The sequence below is a fragment of the Amblyraja radiata genome, chromosome 7 (assembly GCF_010909765.2).
Source record: "Amblyraja radiata isolate CabotCenter1 chromosome 7, sAmbRad1.1.pri, whole genome shotgun sequence".
Taxonomy (NCBI): domain Eukaryota; kingdom Metazoa; phylum Chordata; class Chondrichthyes; order Rajiformes; family Rajidae; genus Amblyraja; species Amblyraja radiata.
Genome location: NC_045962.1, coordinates 64,727,857 through 64,750,769, shown reverse-complemented (window position 1 = coordinate 64,750,769; position 22,913 = coordinate 64,727,857). Strand labels below are relative to the sequence as shown.

The 22,913-nt window shown below is 40.2% G+C and overlaps 1 protein-coding gene across 1 annotated transcript in view; it reads left to right on the top strand.

Moving 5' to 3' along the window:
- Nucleotides 1-22,913, top strand: part of lrp1b (LDL receptor related protein 1B) — a 1,292,371-nt gene that overhangs the window by 858,747 nt on the left and 410,711 nt on the right. The window contains exons 33-34 of the mRNA XM_033023505.1: nucleotides 15,797-15,937; nucleotides 21,492-21,617. Coding sequence (XP_032879396.1) covers nucleotides 15,797-15,937; nucleotides 21,492-21,617 — 267 coding nt within the window. The remainder of the gene's footprint in view (nucleotides 1-15,796; nucleotides 15,938-21,491; nucleotides 21,618-22,913) is intronic.

Below are 22,913 nucleotides of genomic sequence, written 5' to 3'. Positions count from 1 at the left end.
ATATAGTATTTTATAAACCCATCATACAGAACCATTTACAGATATATACTTTTTGCATTCAACATCTGTCTCAAATGTTATATTTTGTAGCATTAATCAACCCAAAATGATAAAATATAATAACAATGATTTTAAAGGAAGATTTTAACACAGAAATCTCTTTGTATTACTGAAATTGTATTAACTGCTGAAAAGTAAATTATGATGTAATATTTTAAATATGTAGTTAATCTAAATTATCTACTAGGTAGTGATTATCTTATAATACACCATTAACCAATTTATTTCTAGATCTTGAATAGAAACGGCAACATTAAAGAAAACTTCCTTTGATAAAGAATATGGAAATAGACTTCTTATATGCAAGTTTTTCATTAGCTAAAATAATAATGGAAAGAATGTCTATGGGATTCTATGGTGTCAAATGGAGTTTACGCCATCGTTAAAGAGTTTAATAAAACAGTTCCGTTTCTTCCTGTCATCACATTGGTTCATTTTTTATTTTTATTCTAGTTTGCTGCCTAGGTTCATAAGCTTGCCATTTACACCATACTACACAAACAAACATTTAATGCGCTCATAACTTCCCCCATTAATTCATTTGGACTCACCCTGTCATTGATATTCCCACTGTACTACTCATCCCTCCCCCACCTTTCTCATATTGAAAACTAATTTATTTTATTTTCCTTGCACCTGAACCATTAATGGTTTCACTTCCCACAGATACTGCCTGATCTGCTGAGTGTTTCCCACATTTTTTGTTTCTCATCAGGATTCTAATATTTTCAGTTTTTTAAATTTTCTTAGTTTATTTTCCATCAGGATCAAAACAACTTACTCTTCCACCCCAGAATTTTGTTTCCGTGGAGAACAATCACATGCACACATGGTATATTAGTTCTTATTTATCAAGAAATAATTCTGAACACCTCACTTTCTAATCAATATTTGTAGCTTTTTTAGATTTAGTTCAGTTTACTTTAGAGATACAGTGCGGAAACAGGCCCTTTGGCTCACCGAGTCCGCACCGACCAGCGATCCCCATACATTAGGAGTCCAGAACCAGGGGCCACAGTTTAAGAATAAGGAGTAAGCCATTTAGAACGGAGACGAGGAAACACTTTTTCTCACAGAGAGTGGTGAGTCTATGGAATTCTCTGCCTCAGAGGGCGGTGGAGGCAGGTTCTCTGGATGCTTTCAAGAGAGAGCTAGATAGGGCTCTTAAAAATAGCGGAGTCAGGGGATATGGGAAGAAGGCAGGAACGGGGTACTGATTGGGAATGATCAGCCATGATCACATTGAATGGCGGTGCTGGATCGAAGGGCCAAATGGCCTACTCCTGCACCTATTGTCTATTGTCTATTAATACTATCTGACGCACACTAGGGACAATTTACATTTATACTAAGCTAATTAACTTAGGCTTAGATAGAGTGGATGTGGAGAGGATGTTACCAATTAGTGTGTGAGTCTAGGACTAGAAATCATAGCTTCAGAATTAATGGACGTTCCTTTCAGAAGGAGATGAGGAATGTCTCAAGTCAGAGGGTGGTGAATCTGTGAAATTATTTGCCACAGAAGGGTGTGGCCAAGTCAATGGACATATTTAAGGCAGAGATAGTTAGATTCTTGATTAGCACAGGTTAAGAAGAGAAGGCAGGAGCATGGGGTTAGGAGGGATAGATTATTTAATGGTGGAGTTGACTTGATGGGCTGAATGGCCTGATTATCCTCCTCTCACTTATGACCTATGACCTCCAAACCTGTACATCTTTGGAGTGCGGGAGGAAACTAAAGATCTCAGAGAAAACCCACGCGGTCACGGAAAGAAGGTACAAACTCTGTACAGACAGCACCCGTAGTCAGGATAAAACCTGGGTCTCTGGCACTGCAAGCGCTGTAAGGCAGCAACTCTACCGCTGTGCCACCGAGCCACCCTAAAAATGTTGCAGCTCTCCAAAAAGATGGATTGTGTAGTTCCAATCCTATTGATTTGTCTGCAATTATCTTTCTTTTACAATTCCTATTTTGCAAGGGATACATGCAATTCAATATCATCAGATCAAAATTGAAATTTCAGTGTAGCAGTGTTTTTGTTTTTTTGTGAAACTTAAATTAAGGAATAATTCCACTGTTAAACTATTTTCTATCATTGAAAGACTGTCGGTTTTATTATTATTAAATCATCAGACTTTTTATAGACATTTATGGTCCACTATATACACTTAATGTTAAGACAGAAATCGGGGTGGGCAGTTTGCCCAGTGTTAATGATGCAGCAATTTTCTCTAAGTAGTCGTATAATAAAACCATAAATAGAAAGTAATGACCCATCAAAATTTGGTTTCTTGCTCATAATTTTACACAAAGTGTATTTAATGGTAAAGTGGCTTGGTGTCACAGTCCAATTTGTGCTTGCCAGTGCACATCTTTGTCTAGTAGCAATTGTCCAATTAATATTATTGCCTCAGCGCAAAGATGTTCTGTTACTGACGGATAAGGACAAAACAAATGAAATCTGATGGAGTTTGAACAGAACTATTTCAAATTTATTCTGGACCCCATTTGCAAAGGGATACATAACTGGTATGTTATAAAAAGGGTGCATAAATCTCACAAGATTAACAATGATACATATTCCTTGACCAGCTATTAGCTACAAATATTTCCTCATATTGACATTTATTCAAATGAAGAATTGGGACATCATTGAAATGTTATAATGTTTAACAATATATAGGGATTCTTAAACTATTTTAAAGCAGTGTAGATAATGTTTGAACATGCTAATCATTTACAGAAAAAGTCTTATTTTAAGTAAAAAGCCAGCACAGAAGCAGGTAGTTTGATCCAACGGGTCCACACCATTAAATTCTACTGTTTCACCAACCTGAATAAAAGCCTTTGGTTGTTTTTCTTTCTTTTCTCCTTTCACCTACATCTTGGTTTCCTGATAAAGTATTATTCCCGAATAAATGCCTCAACATTCTAACCAGACAGTAAGCAAATAAATGTTTCCTCTTGCATCCATCACTTCCCCAACATCGGGAACAATCTTCCTGCATCTAGCCTGTCCAACCCCTTAAGAATTTTGTATGTTTCTATAAGATCCCCCCTCAATCTTCTAAATTCTAGCGAGTACAAGCCAAGTCTATCCAGTCTTTCTTCATAAGAAAGTCCTGACATCCCAGGAATCAGTCTGGTGAACCTTCTCTGTACTCCCTCTATGGCAAGAATGTCCTTCCTCAGATTAGGAGACCAAAACTGTACGCAATACTCCAGGTGTGGTCTCACCAAGACCCTGTACAACTGCAGTAGAACCTCCCTGCTCCTATACTCAAATCCTTTTGCTATGAATGCTAACATAACATTTCCTAAGATACACTTAAAATAATGCCAATCCATATTTAAAAACCCCACCAAGAAACTAGCGCTGCGCATGCGCAGTAGGCTGCTGCGCCTGCGCATTGCTGCAAAGGCAGAATTTCTGCTGCCTTCAGCCCCGCTTGAAATTGACGGCTTCCAGCAGCGCTGACGGCATGTGGGCTGCACAGACCTTCAAGGGTTACAGGCGCTGTGGTTGAAAGGCACGGAGAATTATGCCTACCTAAGAGATCGACCTCTTAGATAGGCATAATTCTCCCATGCCTTTATTATTTATATTTAGTTATTACCATTTTATAATTTTAGTCAGGGTAGGCATTGTCTACCTTGCCTACCCTGATGGCACATGCCTGGGATATGCAGAGTATGGGGGCATATAGGTTACTTGCAGGTAGATAAGTGATGGGCTTGGCATCATGCTTGACACAGATATTGTAAGCCAAAAGTCTGTTCTTGCACTGTTCTGTTCTATGTTCTATATATGTGTTTAAAGACATTTGTTAGAAAAACTGTCATCTGTAACAAACAGGAAATAAGTTTCAACCTGCTCCTGTTTTTGGTTTCCATTCTGGTACCTATTTATCATTTTTGCACTTTCTCTCTTGTTTTAACTGAACTATTTTTATTATGAATAAATAAAGTTGTGTTTGGAAGCAGGAACAAAAATGTTTTCTTATGCACATTATATAGATTTGAGTGTGTCTTGTATGTTGATTCAAAATTCAGTTCCCTTAAACTCATTGGAACTGAATTTCAGAATAGCAGTTCAAAACAGAGTTACTTGGAGAAGTGTGTGTTTAGTGCGAGGAGTTGTGCATCTTACTGAGAGGATAGAACAAGGATGTAAAAGTTATTTTCTCAATCGTGGCTGTAAACAGTGTGATAGTCTGATCATATTTCTTGAGGCTTGAAATTGATGGTAAATGGTGCTGAAATCTGTAAGTTCAATCTTCTAAAGTATTATATTTTCACTTCAGAAATTTGTACACAGATCCAGCTGAGACAGAAGCAATGAAAATCTGACTTCTCTGACTGTTGTGAGGGTTATAAGTGTAATGAGATTGACCTAGTTCCAAATGGGCTCAAGTCCACGAAGCACAGTGTAATATGACACTAATTATCACTAAATTGGCAATCTCTGAGAAGCTGCAAGAGTAGCTTGATAGAAAATAGAAATGTCATATTGATGTAAAAGAATATTATTTCTGGATGGGGAAGGGGATATGTTGGGAAGAGCTGAGAACTAATTTCTGTGTATTTCACCAAACTTGACTGAACAGTGATACTGACATTAAGTCAAAAAGATAGGAAATGTTTCCAGAATCTTTGGTTCAAATCGTGCCAGCTGTAACCAGCAGGTCCACATCTGTCACAATGCACCATGACTGGTCTCCACATGGAATCCAGTAAAGTGCAACAGTAGTGTCCAATCTTGCAGGGAATCATTAATCAGATCTTATAAACAGATGGGATCTGGTATAGGCTATCGGGCCCCATTCATTTGAATGGAATTCACAGCCTGAAGAACAGAGAGGGTTAATGTTTTATTTAATTTCCAATGATTATTTAAATCTTAAAGATTTGTAAAAAGATTGTCAAGTTTTTCAAGTTTTGTAATCATTTTAATTTGTTCAAACTATTAATATCTATTATTTATTGAAGATTTATTGAAGAGGTTTTTAAATCTGTTGAAAATCCTTGCATCTTTGAGGATAATGTTCCATTTTGGTTTTTTTCTTCTATCAAAGCCTCTCTGGGCAGCCTTGCAACAAGGCCTCAGTTCGCATTGAGGTCAAGTCATTGCAAAGAGTGTACTATGGTTCACCGGATGTCCAGACAGGCTCAGCCAGGAACTACTCTCTCCAAAGTCCAAAGGCATCGCCAGATTCCACCTACACATTTATAGCAGCTTAATATCCCATGCGAGGAGAGAGTGGGGAGTGGACATACTCTTCCTCCTGGTCGAGGAGAATTAATAAGTGATAGGAGCAGAATTCGACCATTCGGCCCATCGAGTCTAATCCACCATTCAATCATGGCTGATCTATCTCTCCCTCCTAACCCCATTCTCATGCATTCTCCCCATAATCTCTGACACCCAATATTTCTTGACCTATTCAGAAATGAATAAATATCGTGAGAAAATGAACAGGTATTTCAAATGTCTAAACATTTAACCAAACATGTTAAATAGAATATTAACATAGAGAAGGAAGAGACACAATAGTGGCAATGTTATCTCAGCCTTTGGTTTCAGGTTATTTGATTTAAGGAAATTCATCATTTTGGTGCAATATGCATATATTTTATTCAGTTTGTTTATTTTCTTTAAATGTATAGACTATTGTTCAGAGGTTTAATCTTTGAGGTTCACACATAAGTTCATAGGGCAAAGGAACAGAGTTTAGACATTTGGCCTTTCGAGTCTACTTCATTCAATCATGGCTGATTTATCTATGCCGCTCAACCACATTATCCTGCCTTCTCTCAGTAACCTTTGACACCCTTACTAATCAAGAAACTGTCAAATTCTGCTTTAAAAATACCCATGAACTTGGCCTCCATAGGCTACTCTGGCAACGGATTCCACAAATTCACCACCCTCTGATTAAATAAATTCCTCCTCATCTCCATTCTGAAGGTATGTTGTTTTATTCTGAGGCTGTACCCTCTTGTCCTAGACTCTCCCACTAGTGGAAACATCCTCTCCATATCTACTCTATCCTGACCTTTCGTTATTTGGTAAGTTTCAATGAGATTCCACTATCATCAATCTAAACTCCAGCGAGCACAGGCCTGGAGCCGTCAAACGCTCATCATAAATTAACCCAATATACCATCTATGTGGAATTATTCTAAATATAAAAGACAATGCATTTATATAGTACCCTGCAATGTTCGCATAATATTTCAAAGTTGATGAATTCATTTTAACAAGTAGGCAGACAGAAAAAATTCTGTTACTGCAAATACATTTATACATTTGGTGAGAATATATGTGACCTGAAAATACTCAGGAAGCAAAACAAATCTTTATCACTGTAATCATGATAGGAAACATACAAATTATTGTGTACATTGATATAATCATTACCTATCAGTATAATTATCTGAGCAACATTGCCTTAATAACAAAAAAAGACACAAAGTGCTGGATTAATCAATGGATCAGGTCGCCTCTCAGGAGAACATATATTGGGGAAGTTTTGGGCTGAGGAGTGGTGGCATGAAGATTGAGGACCAGGGAAACTCTATGCTCTGTCTCAGGGGAGAGGTGGGGGCGGGGTGGAGGGGAGGGGGTGAGGTGCCTGAGCAGAACTACGGGACACAGAGGAGACACAGGTGAGGGATTAATCTATGACGGGGTGGGTGGGCACACAATGTATATCAAAAAAATAGGACATATCGGAGTCCTAGAATGGAAAGCCTCATCTTGGGAGCAGCAGCGGTAGAGAAATAGAGAGAAGAGACTCGACTGACTTTATAAAATTGGGTACATATTTTAAACGTTAACCACTGGAACAGTGTAGATATATCAGTTTGCATTTCCATTAAGTGGAATATGACACAACTTTTGATATATTTTTGCCCCAGCTGTTCCTATCAGATTCGGATTGACTGTCATTCATAAAGTATTTTGTTGCCAGGACAAGCCATGTTATTTGTATTGGTGAACACCAATAAAAAAATACAATAGACTATATAACAGTTTTACAAGTGTCCACTGATGTATGTTCCAAATCTCGCTGTTGATTGCAGCTAGTTCTGAATTGAACTGCCAACATTATATTCTTTAAGTGTCAGTGAGTTATGCTGATCACTGTAAACTTTGCCAAATGCAGAAATCTGCTTAGTCAATAAACAATAGACAATTGGTGCAATAGTAGGTCATTCGGCCCTTTGAGCCAGCACCACCATTCACTGTGATCATGGCTGATCATCCAAAATCAAGTTGCCCACATGGATTTTGGCCGAGTTTATCCAGCATTCACACTGGGAAATCATTACTCAGATGGACAAAAGCACGTTGATTCAAATTAGGAATGTAGGGCTGTAAAGTGTTGTTTTAACTTTAATTATTTGATTATAATGTTTTTGAATATTTATTGTTTCTCTAACTGTTTTACTGAAAAATCAATTTGGAAAATATCTTCTTATTTGTTCTATTTAGGATATTAATCTCTGTCTCGTTATTCCCTTTATCATGTATCTGTACATTGTGGATGGCTCAATTGTCTTTCCACAGTTAGCAGGCAACAAAATTCAATTCAATTCAATTCAATTTATTGTCATTTGGACCCCTTGAGGTCCAAACGAAATGCCGTTTCTGCAGCCATACATTACAAACAAATAGACCCAAGACACAACATAATTTACATAAACATCCATCACATTGCTGTGATGGAAGGCCAAAAAACTTTTCTCTCCACTGCACTCCCCCCCCCCCCCCCCCCCCCCCGATGTCAGAGTCAAAGTCAAAGCCCCCGGCGGGCGATGGCGAATTGTCCCGTGGCCATTAAGCCACGCCGGATGATGCAAGGTCGCACACTGGGTCTTGGTGTTAGAGCCCCCGGCGTGCGCTCGCAGAGACCCGCAGCCATTCCAAGCCGCGCGGGGCGGTGGTGTAAGGCCCCGCTCCAGGAGCTCTTCAACCCCGCAACTCGGGCGGGAGAAGTCGCCGTTGCGGAAGCCCCGAAAAGCGGTCTCCCAGCAGGGACCCGCGGGCTCCCGGTGTCACTGTCCGCCAAACCCGCAGTTGCAGCCACCGAATCTCCGGGGGTCGGGTCGCAGCAGCGTCCACCACAGCTCCACCCGCTCTGGACTCGGCCAGCTCCGCGACGGTGAGGTGAGTGTCGGCACTGGAGCTCCCGGTCTTCCTGTTGGAGGCCGCTCCTCGTTGCAGCCCCAACGACAACGGAGACCCGACAAAGAAAAGGTCGGGTCTCCCGTGCAGGGAGAGATTTAAAAGTTACCCCCAACCCCCCCACACCACCCCCACCCCCCACACACATACCCCAACAAAAATAACAAAAACTACATAAAAACATAGACATAAAATAATAAAAACGCAGACGGACTGCAGAGGCCGCTGCTGACGAGAGCCGCGCCGCCTACCGGCGCGGCTCTCGTCAGCAAAAAAAGTTTGCGCAAATGCAATGCTAGCATTTATTTCGAGAGGGCTTATATACAAAAAGAGGGATGTAATACTCACGCTCTAAAAGGCACTGGTCAGGCCGGATTTGTAATATTGTGAGCAATTTTGGGTCCCAAATCTGAGGAAGGATGTGCTGGTTCTGGAGAGGCTCCAGAGGAGGTTTACAAGAATGATCCCAGGCATGAGTAGGTTGACATATGATGAACGTGTGACGGCACTGGGCCTATACTCGCTGGAGTTTAGAAGAATGAGGAGGGACCTCATTGAAACATACAGAATAGTGATAGCTTGGATAGAGTGGATGTGTAGAGAATGTTTCCACTAGTGGGAGAGTCTTGGATTAGAAGTCATAGCCTCAGAATTAAAGGATGTTCTTTTTGGAAGGAGATGAGGAGTAATTTCTTTAGTCAGAGGGTGGTCAATCTGGGTGTGTAATTTTTTGCCAGTCAGTGGATATATTTAAGGTAGAGATAGATAGATTCTTGAGTAGTATGGGTGTCAGTTTATGGGGAGAAGGCAGGAAAATGTGGTTGGGAGGGAGAGATAGATCAGCTATGATTGAATGGTAGAATAAACTTGATGGGCCGAATGGCCTAATTCGGCTCCTATCACATGATCTTATGATATTATGATCACATGATCTTTTCTGTCTACCTCGGTACACATGACAATAAACTAAACTCAAACACTGAAATCTTCATGGTTACCTGTCCTCAAATAATACCACCTTTCATGGAATGGGATGAAGCAGCTCACAGGGTCACAACTCATTTGAAGACCTTGAAGACCATGCACACCCCCATCTGATGCATCAATCAATCAATCAATCGATCGATCGATCAATCAACATTTATTGTCATCTTGCAAAGCTACAATTGTACAGTGCAAAATGAGAAGACGTTTCCCAGGGAATACCAGAGCATCACACATAAAACTTAAACATTTCACACATAATAACAGTAAAAACAATCCAGTCCCTGATGAAACAGTATAAATAATTAAAAGCAGGTTTTAAAGAGCAACATTAAAATACAGTAAAAACTGTCATTAAAATGTCCAGGGCAGCTGATTTGAGTGGCCAGTGCCAGAGTTATTAAATTGTCAGTGCAAAGCAGCAGAATCAGGCGGAGTGACTGTTTAGCAGGCTCACAACCTGTGGCAGGAAGCTGTTTAGCAGTCTGGTAGTCCGGGCTTTGATGCTACGGTATCTCTTGCCTGATGGCAGGAGATCCAGGTGTGTGTGGAGGGGGTGCAGTTTGTCCTTAGTTATTCTCAGAGCTTTTTTCAGACAGCGGCTCTGGAACAGTTCTTGTACCGAGGGTAGGGAGACGTCAATGATCCTTTCCGCTCCCCTCACTACCCTCTGCAGAGCCTTCCTGTCTGAGCAGTTACAGTTGGAGTACCACGTGTTCATGCAGTACGTGAGTACAGACTCCACCGTGCCCCTGTAAAAAGTCCTGAGGATGTTGGTGGGGAGTGAGGCCTGTTTGAGTTTCCTCAGGTAGTGCAATCGCTGATGGGCCCGTTTGACAATCCCAGTGTTGTTCCTGGACCAGGTGAGACTGTCTGTAATTTGCACTCCGAGGAACTTTATGCTCTCCACTCTCTCCACCGTGGTGCCACTGATGTTGAGAGGTGTGTGTTTTGGCTGCGCCCTCCTGAAGTCAACAATCATCTCCTTTGTTTTGTCGACGTTTAATGCTAAATTGTTGGGGTTTTTTTTGTTTTGTTTTTTATTTTTATTAGAAGTACGGTAAGTTACAATAATACACAACACATATGTCTTAATACATTTTTTTGTACCGCTTCATTTTTTGAGCTTTAAGAAAAAGATAGAAGTAAAGGAAGTAAGGAAAGCGCAAGAGTCGTGAAGGTGCAAGAGAGTGTTGAGAAAAGAAAGCCCCTTAGAAAAGAAGTTAGAGAAGGAAGTAAAGAAAGAAAGTAGACCCTAGAAAAGAAGGAAAAAGAAAGGAGAAACAATGCTCTATTATAACATTAAACTCCGCAGAAAGTGGACTACCAACCAAGTCTGTTTTTGTTGTTTTACCCCCCTTTGCCAGATCCTGGCACCATTTATTTATTTATTTTAAAAATTATTATTGCACCTCATGCTTGTAATAGTTCCAAAAACGTAGACCACGTCTTTTGGAATTGGTCTGCTTTGCCTGCTAAGAGGAATCTCATCTCTTCCAGATGTAGTGTTTCAAACATATTTGATATCCACATTTTTATTGTTGGTGTGGGCGCATTTTTCCAGAATTTAAGTATGAGCTTTTTTACCATTATTAGCCCGTAATTGAGTAAATTCTTCTGAAACACGTTTAGTTCAGGGTTACCTTCCGATATTCCAAAAATGATCCATTCTGGTTTTGGTACCAGTTTTATTTTGATTAATTTTGTAAAGATATCAAATATTTCATACCAGAATTTTTGGATTTTTGTACAAAAAACAAAATAATGCGCTATGGTAGCTTCTTGACACAGACATTTATCACAGATGGGTGAGACATTAGGGAAGAGTTTATTTATTTTAGTTTTTGAATAATATAGTCTATGTAATGTTTTGAATTGGATGAGAGTATGTCGTACGTTGATCGAACATTTATGCACCTGTAATAAGTGATTATCCCAGCTCTCTTTTGAAATTTTTATAGCTAATTCTTGTTCCCAGTCTCTTCTAATTCCATCAGTTGTGGGTATTTCTATGTTTAAGATGATGTTATATAGGTACGATATTAGATTAGCTGATTCCGCCTTTGTCTTCATTGCTTCATCCAGTAAGTCGGTAGGCATATTATGATAGTCTTTTGTATATTTTTTCAGATAATCGCGAATTTGAAGATATTTAAAATATTGATTATTTTTCAAATTATATTTCAGTTGTAATTGTTGAAATGATAGTAATTTTCCCAATTCATACAGATCTTCGAGCGTTTTGATTCCCATTCTTTCCCATTGTATAAATGATTTGTCTATAATTGATGGGTTTAAACGATGGATTATTAACTATTGGTATTAAAAGAGATAGGTTTCTTAATTTTAGATTTTGTTTTATTTGTTTCCATGTTCTAATTGTGCTATGTATAATTGGATTTTTATTATAATTTTTGTTATTCAGATGTATTGGTGAGAGGAGAGTCGCTCCTATATTACACGGAGAGCAGTCCTCTCTTTCCATTACAATCCAGTCCACCTGCTGGGCAGAATTGTCCAGCAGGTGAATCATATTTTTTATATTTACTGCCCAATTATAATACATAAAATTAGGGAGCGCTAGACCCCCCAACTCTTTTCGTTTATTAAGGTGTGCTCTTTGTATTCTATGGGATTTATAATCCCATATAAAATTTGTAATGTCTGAGTCCAATTTTTTGAAAAACATTTTTGGGAGATATATAGGTATTGATTGAAATAGGTATAGGATTTGTGGTAAAAATATCATTTTTATAGCGTTTATTCTGCCTATTAGGGACATCGGAAGTGTTTTCCAGAATTTAATCAAATTATTTAGTTTCTTAAGTAAGGGATTATAATTGGCTTTAAACATATCATGGTAGTTTCTAGTAATTTCAATTCCCAAATATTTGAATTTTTCTGTAGCTATTTTAAAGGGGAATTTCCGGAAGTGTGTTGAGTCTTTTGGTTTTATCGACATAATTTCACTTTTGTTCCAATTTATTCTATATCCTGAGAAGGATCCAAAGTCCTCAATTAAATTTAATATGTTTGGTATACTAATTTGTGGTTTTGTGATGTACAGTAGTACATCATCGGCATATAGGGATATTTTGTTATTTGAATATTTTGTATTATAACCATAAATATCCGGGTGTGTTCTTATTTTTTCAGCAAGGGGTTCAATTACCAGAGCAAATAACAGTGGTGATAGTGAACAACCTTGTCTATTGCCCCTTGATAGTCCAAATTTCGAGGATAGTATATTATTAGTTAGTATTCTAGCCGTAGGTTTGTTATATAATAGTTTTATCCATGCGATGAAGTTCTCTCCCAATTGGAATTTTTGCAATACTTTAATCATATAATCCCATTCCACTTGATCAAACGCTTTTTCTGCGTCCAGTGAGATGATAGATAACTCTTGGTCATGAGATTTATGTGAGTGCATTATGTTAAGCAAGCGTCTCAAATTATTGAATGAGTGTCTCTTAGGTATAAATCCTGTTTGATCCTCATTTATTAGTCTACTAACATACCTGCTTAGTCTTCTGGCTAGTGTTTTCGCTATTATTTTTTGATCCGTATTTAACAAAGCAATAGCTCTATATGATCCTGGTTCTTCTATATTTTTATATTTTTTAAGTATTAATGTGATCGTTGATTCTGCTAATGTTTCAGGTAAGTTTTGCTCTTTAAAAGCATATGTATACATTTTCTGTAATCGTGGGGTAACTATGTCGTAAAAGGCTTTATAAAATTCATTACTGAAGCCGTCTGGTCCTGGTGTTTTTCCGTTCTTTAGTGTGTTTATTGTGTCTTCTATCTCCTTAGAAGTAATTTGTGCTCCCAGTTCCTCTTGTTCCCTCAATTCTAATTGTGGGAGGTTACAATTTTCCAGAAATTCTGAAACTTTATTATTGTCTATTGACGTTTTAGATGTGTATAGATTCTGGTGAAATTGAGCAAATCTTTTATTGATATCCTTGGGTAGTGTTAATAATTCCCCTCTATCTGATTTAATCTTTAGTATTGCATTCTCTTTTTCCCGTTTTCTCAATTGGCGTGCTAGAGGTTTGTGGGGTTTGTCCCCGAATTCGAAGTGTTCTTGTTTTGTAATTTATTTAGCTTGAATTTCAATAGTAGAATTTTATTATGTTTATTCATAGTTGAATCTTTAGCATTTAGCTAAATTGTTGTTGCCGCACCAGTCCACTAGTTGTTTCACTTCCTCCCTGTACATTGATTTATCATCTCCGCTGATGAGTCCCACCACTGTTGTGTCATCTGCGAATTTTATGATCTTATTGTCCCTGAATCTGGCAGCACAGTCAGGTGTGAGCAGTGTAAACAACAGCGGGCTGAGCACACAGCCTTGAGGGGAGCCGGTGCTCAGCGTGATCGAGCCCGAGGTGTTCTTGCCAACACGGACTAACTGCGGTCTCTCAGTCAGAAAGTCCGAGATCCAGTGACATAGGGTGGTGTTGAGGCCCAGCATGATCCCTTTCAGACACAAACATAACAAACCTCTGCTACAGCCACAGTCACTCAAGGCGTTCCCCAAGACTCCGTACTCGGCCCCCTCCTCTTCATCATCTACATCCTCCCCCTTGGTCAGATACTCCGCCACTTCAACCTGGACTTCCACTGTTACGCTGATGACACCCAAATCTACCTCGGCACCAAATCCCCCCCCAACCCCCCCCCCCCCCCCCCCCCCCTCCCATATCAACTCCTGCTTGTCAGCTATAAAAACCTGGATGCAACATAATTTCCTCAAACTCAACAGCGATAAGACAGAATTCCTCCTCATAGGCTCCAAAGCCACACTCAGCAAAATCAATAACCCCACTCTCACCATCGACGGCACCACTGTCTCCCCATCTCCACAGGCCCGCAACCTTGGCGTGATCTTTGATTCCACCCTCTCCCTTGAGCCTCACATCCGCCATGTCATTAAAACCTCCTTCTTTCATCTCCGCAACATCGCCAAACTCAGACCCTCTCTCACACCTCCCGCTGCTGAAAGACTCATCCATGCATTCATCTCCTCCCGACTGGACTACTGCAACTCACTTCTCCTTGGCATCAGCTCCACCTACATCAACCGACTCCAACTGGTCCAGAACGTAGCCGCCCGACTCATTACCCACACCAAATCCTGGCATCACATCACTCCAGTCCTCAAACAACTTCACTGGCTTCCCATCTCCCACCGGATCAACTACAAAATCCTGATCCTCACCTACAAAGCCCTCCACCATCTGGCCCCCCCCCCATATCTCACTGACCTCCTCTCCCCCTACCAACCCTCACGGTCCCTCAGATCCACATCAGCCAGTCTCCTCTCCATCCACAAGTCCAACCTCCGCAGTTTTGGGGACAGAGCCTTCTCCAGGGCAGCTCCCAGGCTCTGGAACTCCCTCCCCCAACTGATCCGCAATTCTCTGTCCCTCACCATCTTCCAGTCCCGCCTCAAGACCCATCTCTTCACCTCTGCCTATCCTTAGCCCCACGTCCCCCTCCCTTTTCATCTGTGCATTAATTGCCTCATATTGTGTTTTGTATTGAATTCTGTCTTTACTTTGTGTACTAGTCATGTCTCTACTATTTATTTCATTCCCCTTACATGTTTTTCCTCTACCTGCTAAATTTTTGTAAGGTGTCCTTGAGACTCTTGAAAGGCGCCCATAAATAAAATTTATTATTATTATAACAACTCCTACTCTGGAGTGCTAAAGGATTCTGGTGGAAAGCTTGGGTGGAAAACATGTTTACAAGCACCTTGTAGCCATCTCATTAAATCAAAAGCAGTTCGTCAAACTGTGAATCATGTGGACAACCTTATCCAGGATAAAGGGCTTGTCATGACAGATGCGACAACCTGAAGCACAAACATCATCTTAAAACTAAGTTTGCTTGCGTCTGTGGAAACCCTAAACCCACATAAAAGTAAACAGTTTCCAGGATCAATTTCAAGGTCATTTATTGGGAGTTATGTTTGTTGTCCAGTCAGGTATTGAACTAGTTACAGGATTGGATATTAGAACTGTGGTGACCATTTCAGCTTTGAAAGAAAATCAAAAGAAAAGGAGAAGAGTGTGTCATTGGGATATTATCAAACAAAAAATGACTCAAAATATGAAGAGACATTGGGAGGTAGAAGTTGAGATTGAGATGTAGGTTTTAAAAATGTCTAAATGAATAAAGAGAAAAGCAGGTAGCAGAAATGTTATGAGAGAACTCCAGAATTTAGGGCCTTGGGAACTGTAGACACTGTTGGCAAAAGTCAAGTGATTAAATACTGAATGAAATGAGAGATCAGAATTTAAGGAGCATAAATATCTTGGAATATAAAAAAGCTGGAGTTAAGCATAGAATTAGGAAAAACTGAGACCTTGGAGGAATGTAAAAGCAGGGTTGGTTATGAAAGTTGAATTGTCAATAACCTGAAATAATATCACATTAAAGTAATAAAATGTCTTAAATTATAATAATTCTAACTTAAGAAACAAAACTATTGTGAGAAAATTGAATAAAAGCAATTATATTAAGAGGTAACTACCTTTTTTTTGAAGGAAACAAGCTTTGGTGGGCTGATCAGGCATCTGGATGGATAGGAATGTGCAACAAAGAGGATGGTTCAGAGCCCGTTGTCATGAGGAAAAATATTGCAACCGTTCTGTATATGAAAGTCTACGGAAAAGAGACTCAACAAGGTAAGAAATGAGTGTTTACACCACAAATGCTATGGCGGAAACACACAATTTCCATAGGGACAGGATGCTCCAGTGAGTTATTCAATAAACAATTAACTCCAAACTTCAGCAACTTTGCCTGAGGGCTGGAGTAAAACAGGATTATTTTGTTCAGTCTGTAACTGGCAAATGTGGGCATGTTTATCATTTAATTTGAGGAAATGCTGTCAATGTTCATTAGAAAAAGGACAAAGTCAACATGAGCAGAATTTTGAAAGAACTCCGTCTTCATTTTCAGACCATCTGAAAACTACTCTTGTAGGTATATTCTTTATCTGTTCATATTCTATATATGTTTATCTTGCAATTCAACCCTGGTTGATTGAGGCCAACATAATCTTAGTGTGTTGTACTCTGCCTCCAATTCAGAATGAATTTTCGAAGCAAATATTGTGTGTTGTTTGTTGTGTTGTTACACATTTGGCCGATTGACGGGCAATACATTTCTCAGCCAATATTTACATTCAGCAAAGGAATTCCATTGTTCTATGTGTAAGTTATTAAAGGCAGTTCTCACAGTATTTACAGTGTCTTTGTCCACTAAGTTAGAAAAGTAGAGGAAACGGTAAAAGGAAATATATCTGGAAAAGAACGGCCCCAGTGGAGCCTTCTTAATGGTCTTACTGTTCACACTTTAACCATATAACCATATAACAATTACAGCACGGTAACAGGCCATCTCGGCCCTACAAGTCTGTGCCGAACAATTTTTTACCCTTAGTCCCACCTGCCTGCACTCATACCATAACCCTCCATTCCCTTCTCATCCATATGCCTATCCAATTTATTCTTAAATGATACCAACGAACCTGCCGCCACCACTTCCACTGGAAGCTCATTCCACACCGCTACCACTCTCTGAGTAAAGAAGTTCCCCCTCATGTTACCCCTAAACTTCTGTCCCTTAATTCTGAAGTCATGTCCTCTTGTCTTGTTTACTTTAGACTTTAGAGATACAGCGTGGAAACAGGCCCTTCGGCCCACCAAGCACGCAATCCCGACAAGCAATCCCCGCACATTAACACTATCCTACACACAATAGGGACAATTTACAATTATACCAAACCAATCAACCTACAAACCTGTACGTCTTTGGAATGTGGGAGGAAACCCACATTGTCACAGGGAGAACGTACAAACTCTGTGCAGACAACACCCGTAGTCATGATTGAACCAGGTCTCTGGCACTGAAAGGCAGCAACTCTACCTCTGTGCCATTGTGCCACCCTATTTATCATACATTATTTTGGTTGGAATCTTCTCTTGTTAATTTTGGGCCATGTAATGAATCTACAATGTATTGAAATTAATTTTTCTTAAGCAATTTTGAGTTTTGAGTGAAATAAGTGAAAAGTAGTCCCAAACTCGTTCTCTGTTTGTGTAAGCCCAATGTGTTTCATGGCCAATAATTTGGGAATGTTACCTTCTGGCATCCAGCAGAATAAATGAAAATGTTATTGGTTCCTCAGCAATGTTTTGAAATGGTCTTTCTGATTGTGGTGATCACAGCACCATTAATTCACCAAAGCCAGTTTGTGCATCATTTTCAGTGGTTGTCTCTGCTGGATTAGTGCAAGTTATTTTTTGTCTATTCATTTTTTGGTATTTGACCACAGCTCGTAAGTCCAGCATTTATTGCCTGGCCCCAAATGCACGTTAGAAGGTGGCAGTGAACTTCCATTTTAAACTGCAAAAGCCCTTCTAAAGAAGGTATTGTCACAATGCTGTTGGGCAGGAAGTTCCAGGAGAAAGAAACCCAGTGATGATGATGGACCACAGATATTTTTCCAAGTCAGGATAGTGCATTTCAATACATTGCTGAGGAATCAACATTTTTGTTTATTCTGCTGGATGCCAGAAGGTAACATTCCCAAATGATGGGCCATTAAATAATCATAATCATAATCATACAATAGACAATAGACAATCGATGCAGGAGTAGGCCAATTCGGCCCTTCAAGCCACCACCGCCATTCAAAGTGATCATGGCTGATCATCCACAATCAGTACCCCATTCCCGTTTTCTCCCCATATACCCTGACTGCGCTATCTTTAAGAGCTCTATCAAACTCTCTCTTGAAAGCATCCAGAGAATTGGCCTCCATTGCCTTCTGAGGCAGAGAATGCCACAGATTCACAACCCTCTGTGTGAAAAAGTTTTTCCTCATCGCCATTCTAAATGGCTTACCCCTTATTCTTAAACTGTGGCCCCTGGTTCTGGACTACCCCAACATCAGGAACATATTTTCTGCCTCTAGCGTGTCCAAACCTTTAATAATCTTATATGTTTCAATAAGATCCTCTCTCATCCTTCTAAATTCCAGAGAATACAAGCCCAGCCACTCCATTCTATCAACATATGACAGTCCCGCCATCCTGGGAATTAACCTCGTGAACCTACGCTGCACTCCCTCAATAGCAAGAATGTCCCTCCTCAAATTTGGAGACCAAACAGCACGCAATACTCCAGGTGTGGTCTCACTAGAGCCCTGCACAACTGCAAAAGGACCTCTTTGCTCCTATACTCAACTCCTCTTATTATGAAGGCCAACACATGCCATTTGCTTTCTTCACTGCCTGCTGTACCTTCATGCTTACTTTCGGTGACTGATGAGCATAGACCTCCAGATCTCGTTGTACTTCCCCTTTTCCCACCTTGACTCAGATAATATTTACATAATAATCTGCCTTCCTGTTTTTGCCACCAAAGTGGATAACCTCACATTTATCCACATTAAACTGCATCTGCCATGCATTTGCCCACTCATCCAATCTGTCCAAGTCACCCTGCATCCTCATATAAGCCAAGTATGTTTTGCAACATACGAGGAATTTCATTTGCCATACAGTCATACCAATAAAAAGCAACAGGACACACAAAATACACTTTAACATAAACATCCACCACGGTGACTCCTCCACATTGCTCATTGTGATGGAAGACAAAAAAAAGTTCAATCTCTTCCCTTCTTTGTTCTCCTGCGGTCGGGGGCCACAAGCCTTTTGTTGACAGGGCGATCTTGGCTCCCGTAGCTGACAGGATATGGGCCCTCGCGTCGGAGCGATCAAGCTGGTCGAATCCTTCCGCGTCGTTTGGAGCTCTTGACATCGGTCTCTACCCGAGACTGCGAGCTCCTCGATGGAGAAATCCGCAGGCCGTGGTTGGAGCGTAGATCCCATGCAAGGGATCATCCCTGATGGTATGTTCACGTCCCCATGGTGGCGCTCAAAGTCAGACCTGAGCAAGGCCGCCAGCTCCATGATGTTAGGCCACAGAGAGACGGGAGATACGATCCGGAAAATAATCGCATCTCCGACAAGGACAGAGATTGAAAAAATGTTTCCCCCGACCCCTCTGCCCATCCACCACATAAAACAAACCAGAGAACATTAACACATACTTTTAAAACACACTCAAAATAACAACAAAAAAAGACAAACAGACAGGCAGACTGTTTTTCCCAACGATTTATGGTTTATTATACAATTAGCATAACTCAATACAAAGCATTGGGTGCAAGTCTCTTCAGGCATGTAATGGGGATCTGAGGATAAAGCATAAATAAATATAAGGGATTAATGGGATTAATTTAAACTATCCACCTTTCCCAAATTCCTTTTAACTTCAGTGGTTTAATTGAAAAAGCTAGTCATTACTTTGTAACATGTTTTAAAACAATTAAATTAAAAATGTGTTGCTATATTAACAGGAATGCCATCCAATCGTCAGAGTTATTGAGATTTATACAGCACAGACAGAAGCCCTCCAGCCTAATTTTCTATGCCATCCAAGATGTCTATCTCAGCTAGTGCCATTTGCCTGTGTTTGACCCATATCCCTCTATAACTTCTATGCATACACCTGTTCGATTGTCCATTAAATTTTGGAATTATACCCGCCTCTACCACATCACCCAGCAGCTGGTTCCTTATACTCACTCTCCTCTCAATGAATATTTTCCCCTCAGAACCCTTTCAAAACTTTTGTCGCTTACCTTAATTCTGTGCCATCTCATTGTTGGCTCTTGAGAAGAAGTTTGTGACAATTCACTTTATCTATTCCCCTCATAATTTTACATAGCTTTATATGGTCATCTCTCAATCTACGAGGCTCCAGGGAAAAAAGTCCCAGCTTATCAAACCTCTCCTTATATCTCAAGGCCACCAGTAACATCCTTTTGAATCTCTTCAGCCCCTTTTTCAACTTAATGAATCCTTCCTACAGCTGAGTGTCCAGAACTGCACACAATATTCCAAACTCACTGGTACCCAGTACAGCTGTAACATTGCGATCAAACCACTGCACTCATTGCCCTGACTAATGGAAACAACCATCCCAAATGCCTTCTTCACCTTCCTATCTGCCACATTGCCACTTTCAAGGAACTATTTACCTATACCCTTCAATCACTCTGTTCTACAACACTTTCTAGGGCCAGATTATTTACCGTGCAAGTCATTCTCTGTTTTAACTTGCAAAAATAAAATACCTCAATTGTCTGAGTTAAATTCCTTCGCCATTTTTGTTGGCCTACTTTCCCAGTTCACTTCTATTCTGTTGTAATATTAGATAACCTTCTTCACTGTCTACTATACCACCAATTTTAGTGTAATCCACAAATTTACCAACCATGCTAAGAACATTGGAGACGCAAGAACCTTCAGAAGCTGGAATCTTGAGTAAAACCCGACCTGAAATGTTACCAAGGTTGTCAATATGGATGATAAACATACTGTGGACCTAGCACCAATCCGTGTCACAGGCCTTAAATCATAATAATGACCCTCTGCACCCACCCTGCAAATCCTTCCATTATAACCAATTTGTATCCAGTTGGCTAGATCACCTTGGATTCCTGGTGATCTATACTTGAAGCATAGCCCAGCATATGGGATTGTCAGAGATCTTGCTACAGTTCATGCTGACAATTTCTACTCCCTTGTTCTTGTCACTCCAATAAGAATTGCCCAAGTTTGGCAAAATAATGTGATATTTTAAAATAACATCTGCAAATACTGATTGCTTTCAACTGCCCAATGACCTGTCACGGGGCTCACAAAAGGATCTTTTTTATAAAGTCCAAACTGGAAAATAAATATGTTTGGAACAGAACTTAAAGGTTGTCGTGGATGTTCCTCTGCACAACTTTATTCACTGTACCAATTTGTTCCAGTTTTATGTATCCGATGTACCAAATCTTTCTCTAACTGTACAACAGTTTATATTACAAGAAAGAGGGGCCAATATGCTGCATGAAGAGCTTAACCAGTGTAAGACTATCATGAATCACAATTTTATCCACAGACCGACGTCATTACTGTGGTTTGATTCAATGTTCCATTATTCCAACAAAATTTGTAGAAATTTCAGTTCCTGCTTCAAATACACTTATTTTCATCAATCATTTTGACGCAGATCACTATACAGTTAAGAGAAGTCATCGTTATTCATTTAGAAGATGGCTAACTGAAGTGGCTTTAGGCTCACGGAAAACTGATTTTATATTCCCCACAGGTACTAATCTGTGCAGTGTTAACAATGGTGGCTGCTCCCAGCTTTGTCTGCCAGTCTCAGAAACAAGAATAACATGCAAGTGCACTGTCGGCTATCAACTACACAGAGACAAAATGTCATGTGAAGGTAAGTGTTGCCATCAATTGAGTGAACCAATATTGGTTCCAGTTGGAGAAGTTCAAATATGTTTTTACTTTCTTGTTCTGGTCATGTACAAACTAACCTTTGAGTGATTGTCACGGGCCTGTCCCACTAACGTGACTTTTCAGCAACTGTCATAGAAACATAGAAAATAGGTGCAGGAGTAGGCCACTTGAGCCTGCACTGCCATTCAATATGATCATGGCTGATCATCAAACTCAGTATCCTGTACCTGCCTTCTCTCCATACCCCCTGATCCCTTTAGCCACAAGGGCCACATCTAACTCCCTCTTAAATATAGCCAATGAACTGGCCACAACTACCTTCTGTGGCAGAGAATTTCACAAATTCACCACTTTCTGTGTGAAAAATGTTTTTCTCATCTCGGTCCTAAAAGACTTCCCCCCTATCCTTAAAATGTGACTCCTTGTTCTTAACTTCCCCAACATCGGGAACAAAATTTCCTGCATCTAGCCTGTCCAACCTCTTAAGAATTTTGTAAGTTTCTATAAAATTCCCCCCTCAATATTCTAAATTCTAGCGAGTACAAGCCAAGTCTATCCAGTCTTTCTTCATATGAAAGTCCTGCCATCCCAGGAATCAGTGTGGTGAACCTTCTCTGTACGTTCTCTATGGCAAGAATAGAGCTTCGAACTTCAAGCTCGAGGGCACTCGCCTGAAAAACCTCGAGCTGGATCGACCATTAGCGATGAAACCGCGAGCTGGATCGACCATCAGCACACACACACACACACACACACACACACACAAACACATCACAAAGGCGGGGGCCAGGGAAAGTGGGGGAGCGCTGTCTGAAATTTACACCCACGATGAACAGGAAGGTAAAAGACGGCTGGCACAGTCCTTCAGAGAGCGGGGGGGGGTTAGCTGGGGTGGGAAGGGGAGAGAAGGGGGGAGTAGGAGTCACTTTTAAGAAGCCAGACAACTTTTAATAAAGTTTAGCGGGCATTCAACATTACCAGTCGGATTTCCTTAGTTTTGAAAACTCCAAATGAGCCAATTAAAATGCCCGGTCAGCAAAAGAAATTGCCTACGGCTACCTCGACTGCCTATAACTACATAGCGACCCCACTACCACTGCAATACGAGTGCAAAAGAACCATGCCGACCAATTTTTACTCATTGTTTTTTAAAGTGAATTGCTTGCTTGAATGTAATGCTCTTAATTTAGCAGAAAATCATGCATATGGCTGAGAGCTAACAACTCTCCTTACATTGTGTTGGGCTATCTACATGTACTCATATGATTCACAGTTT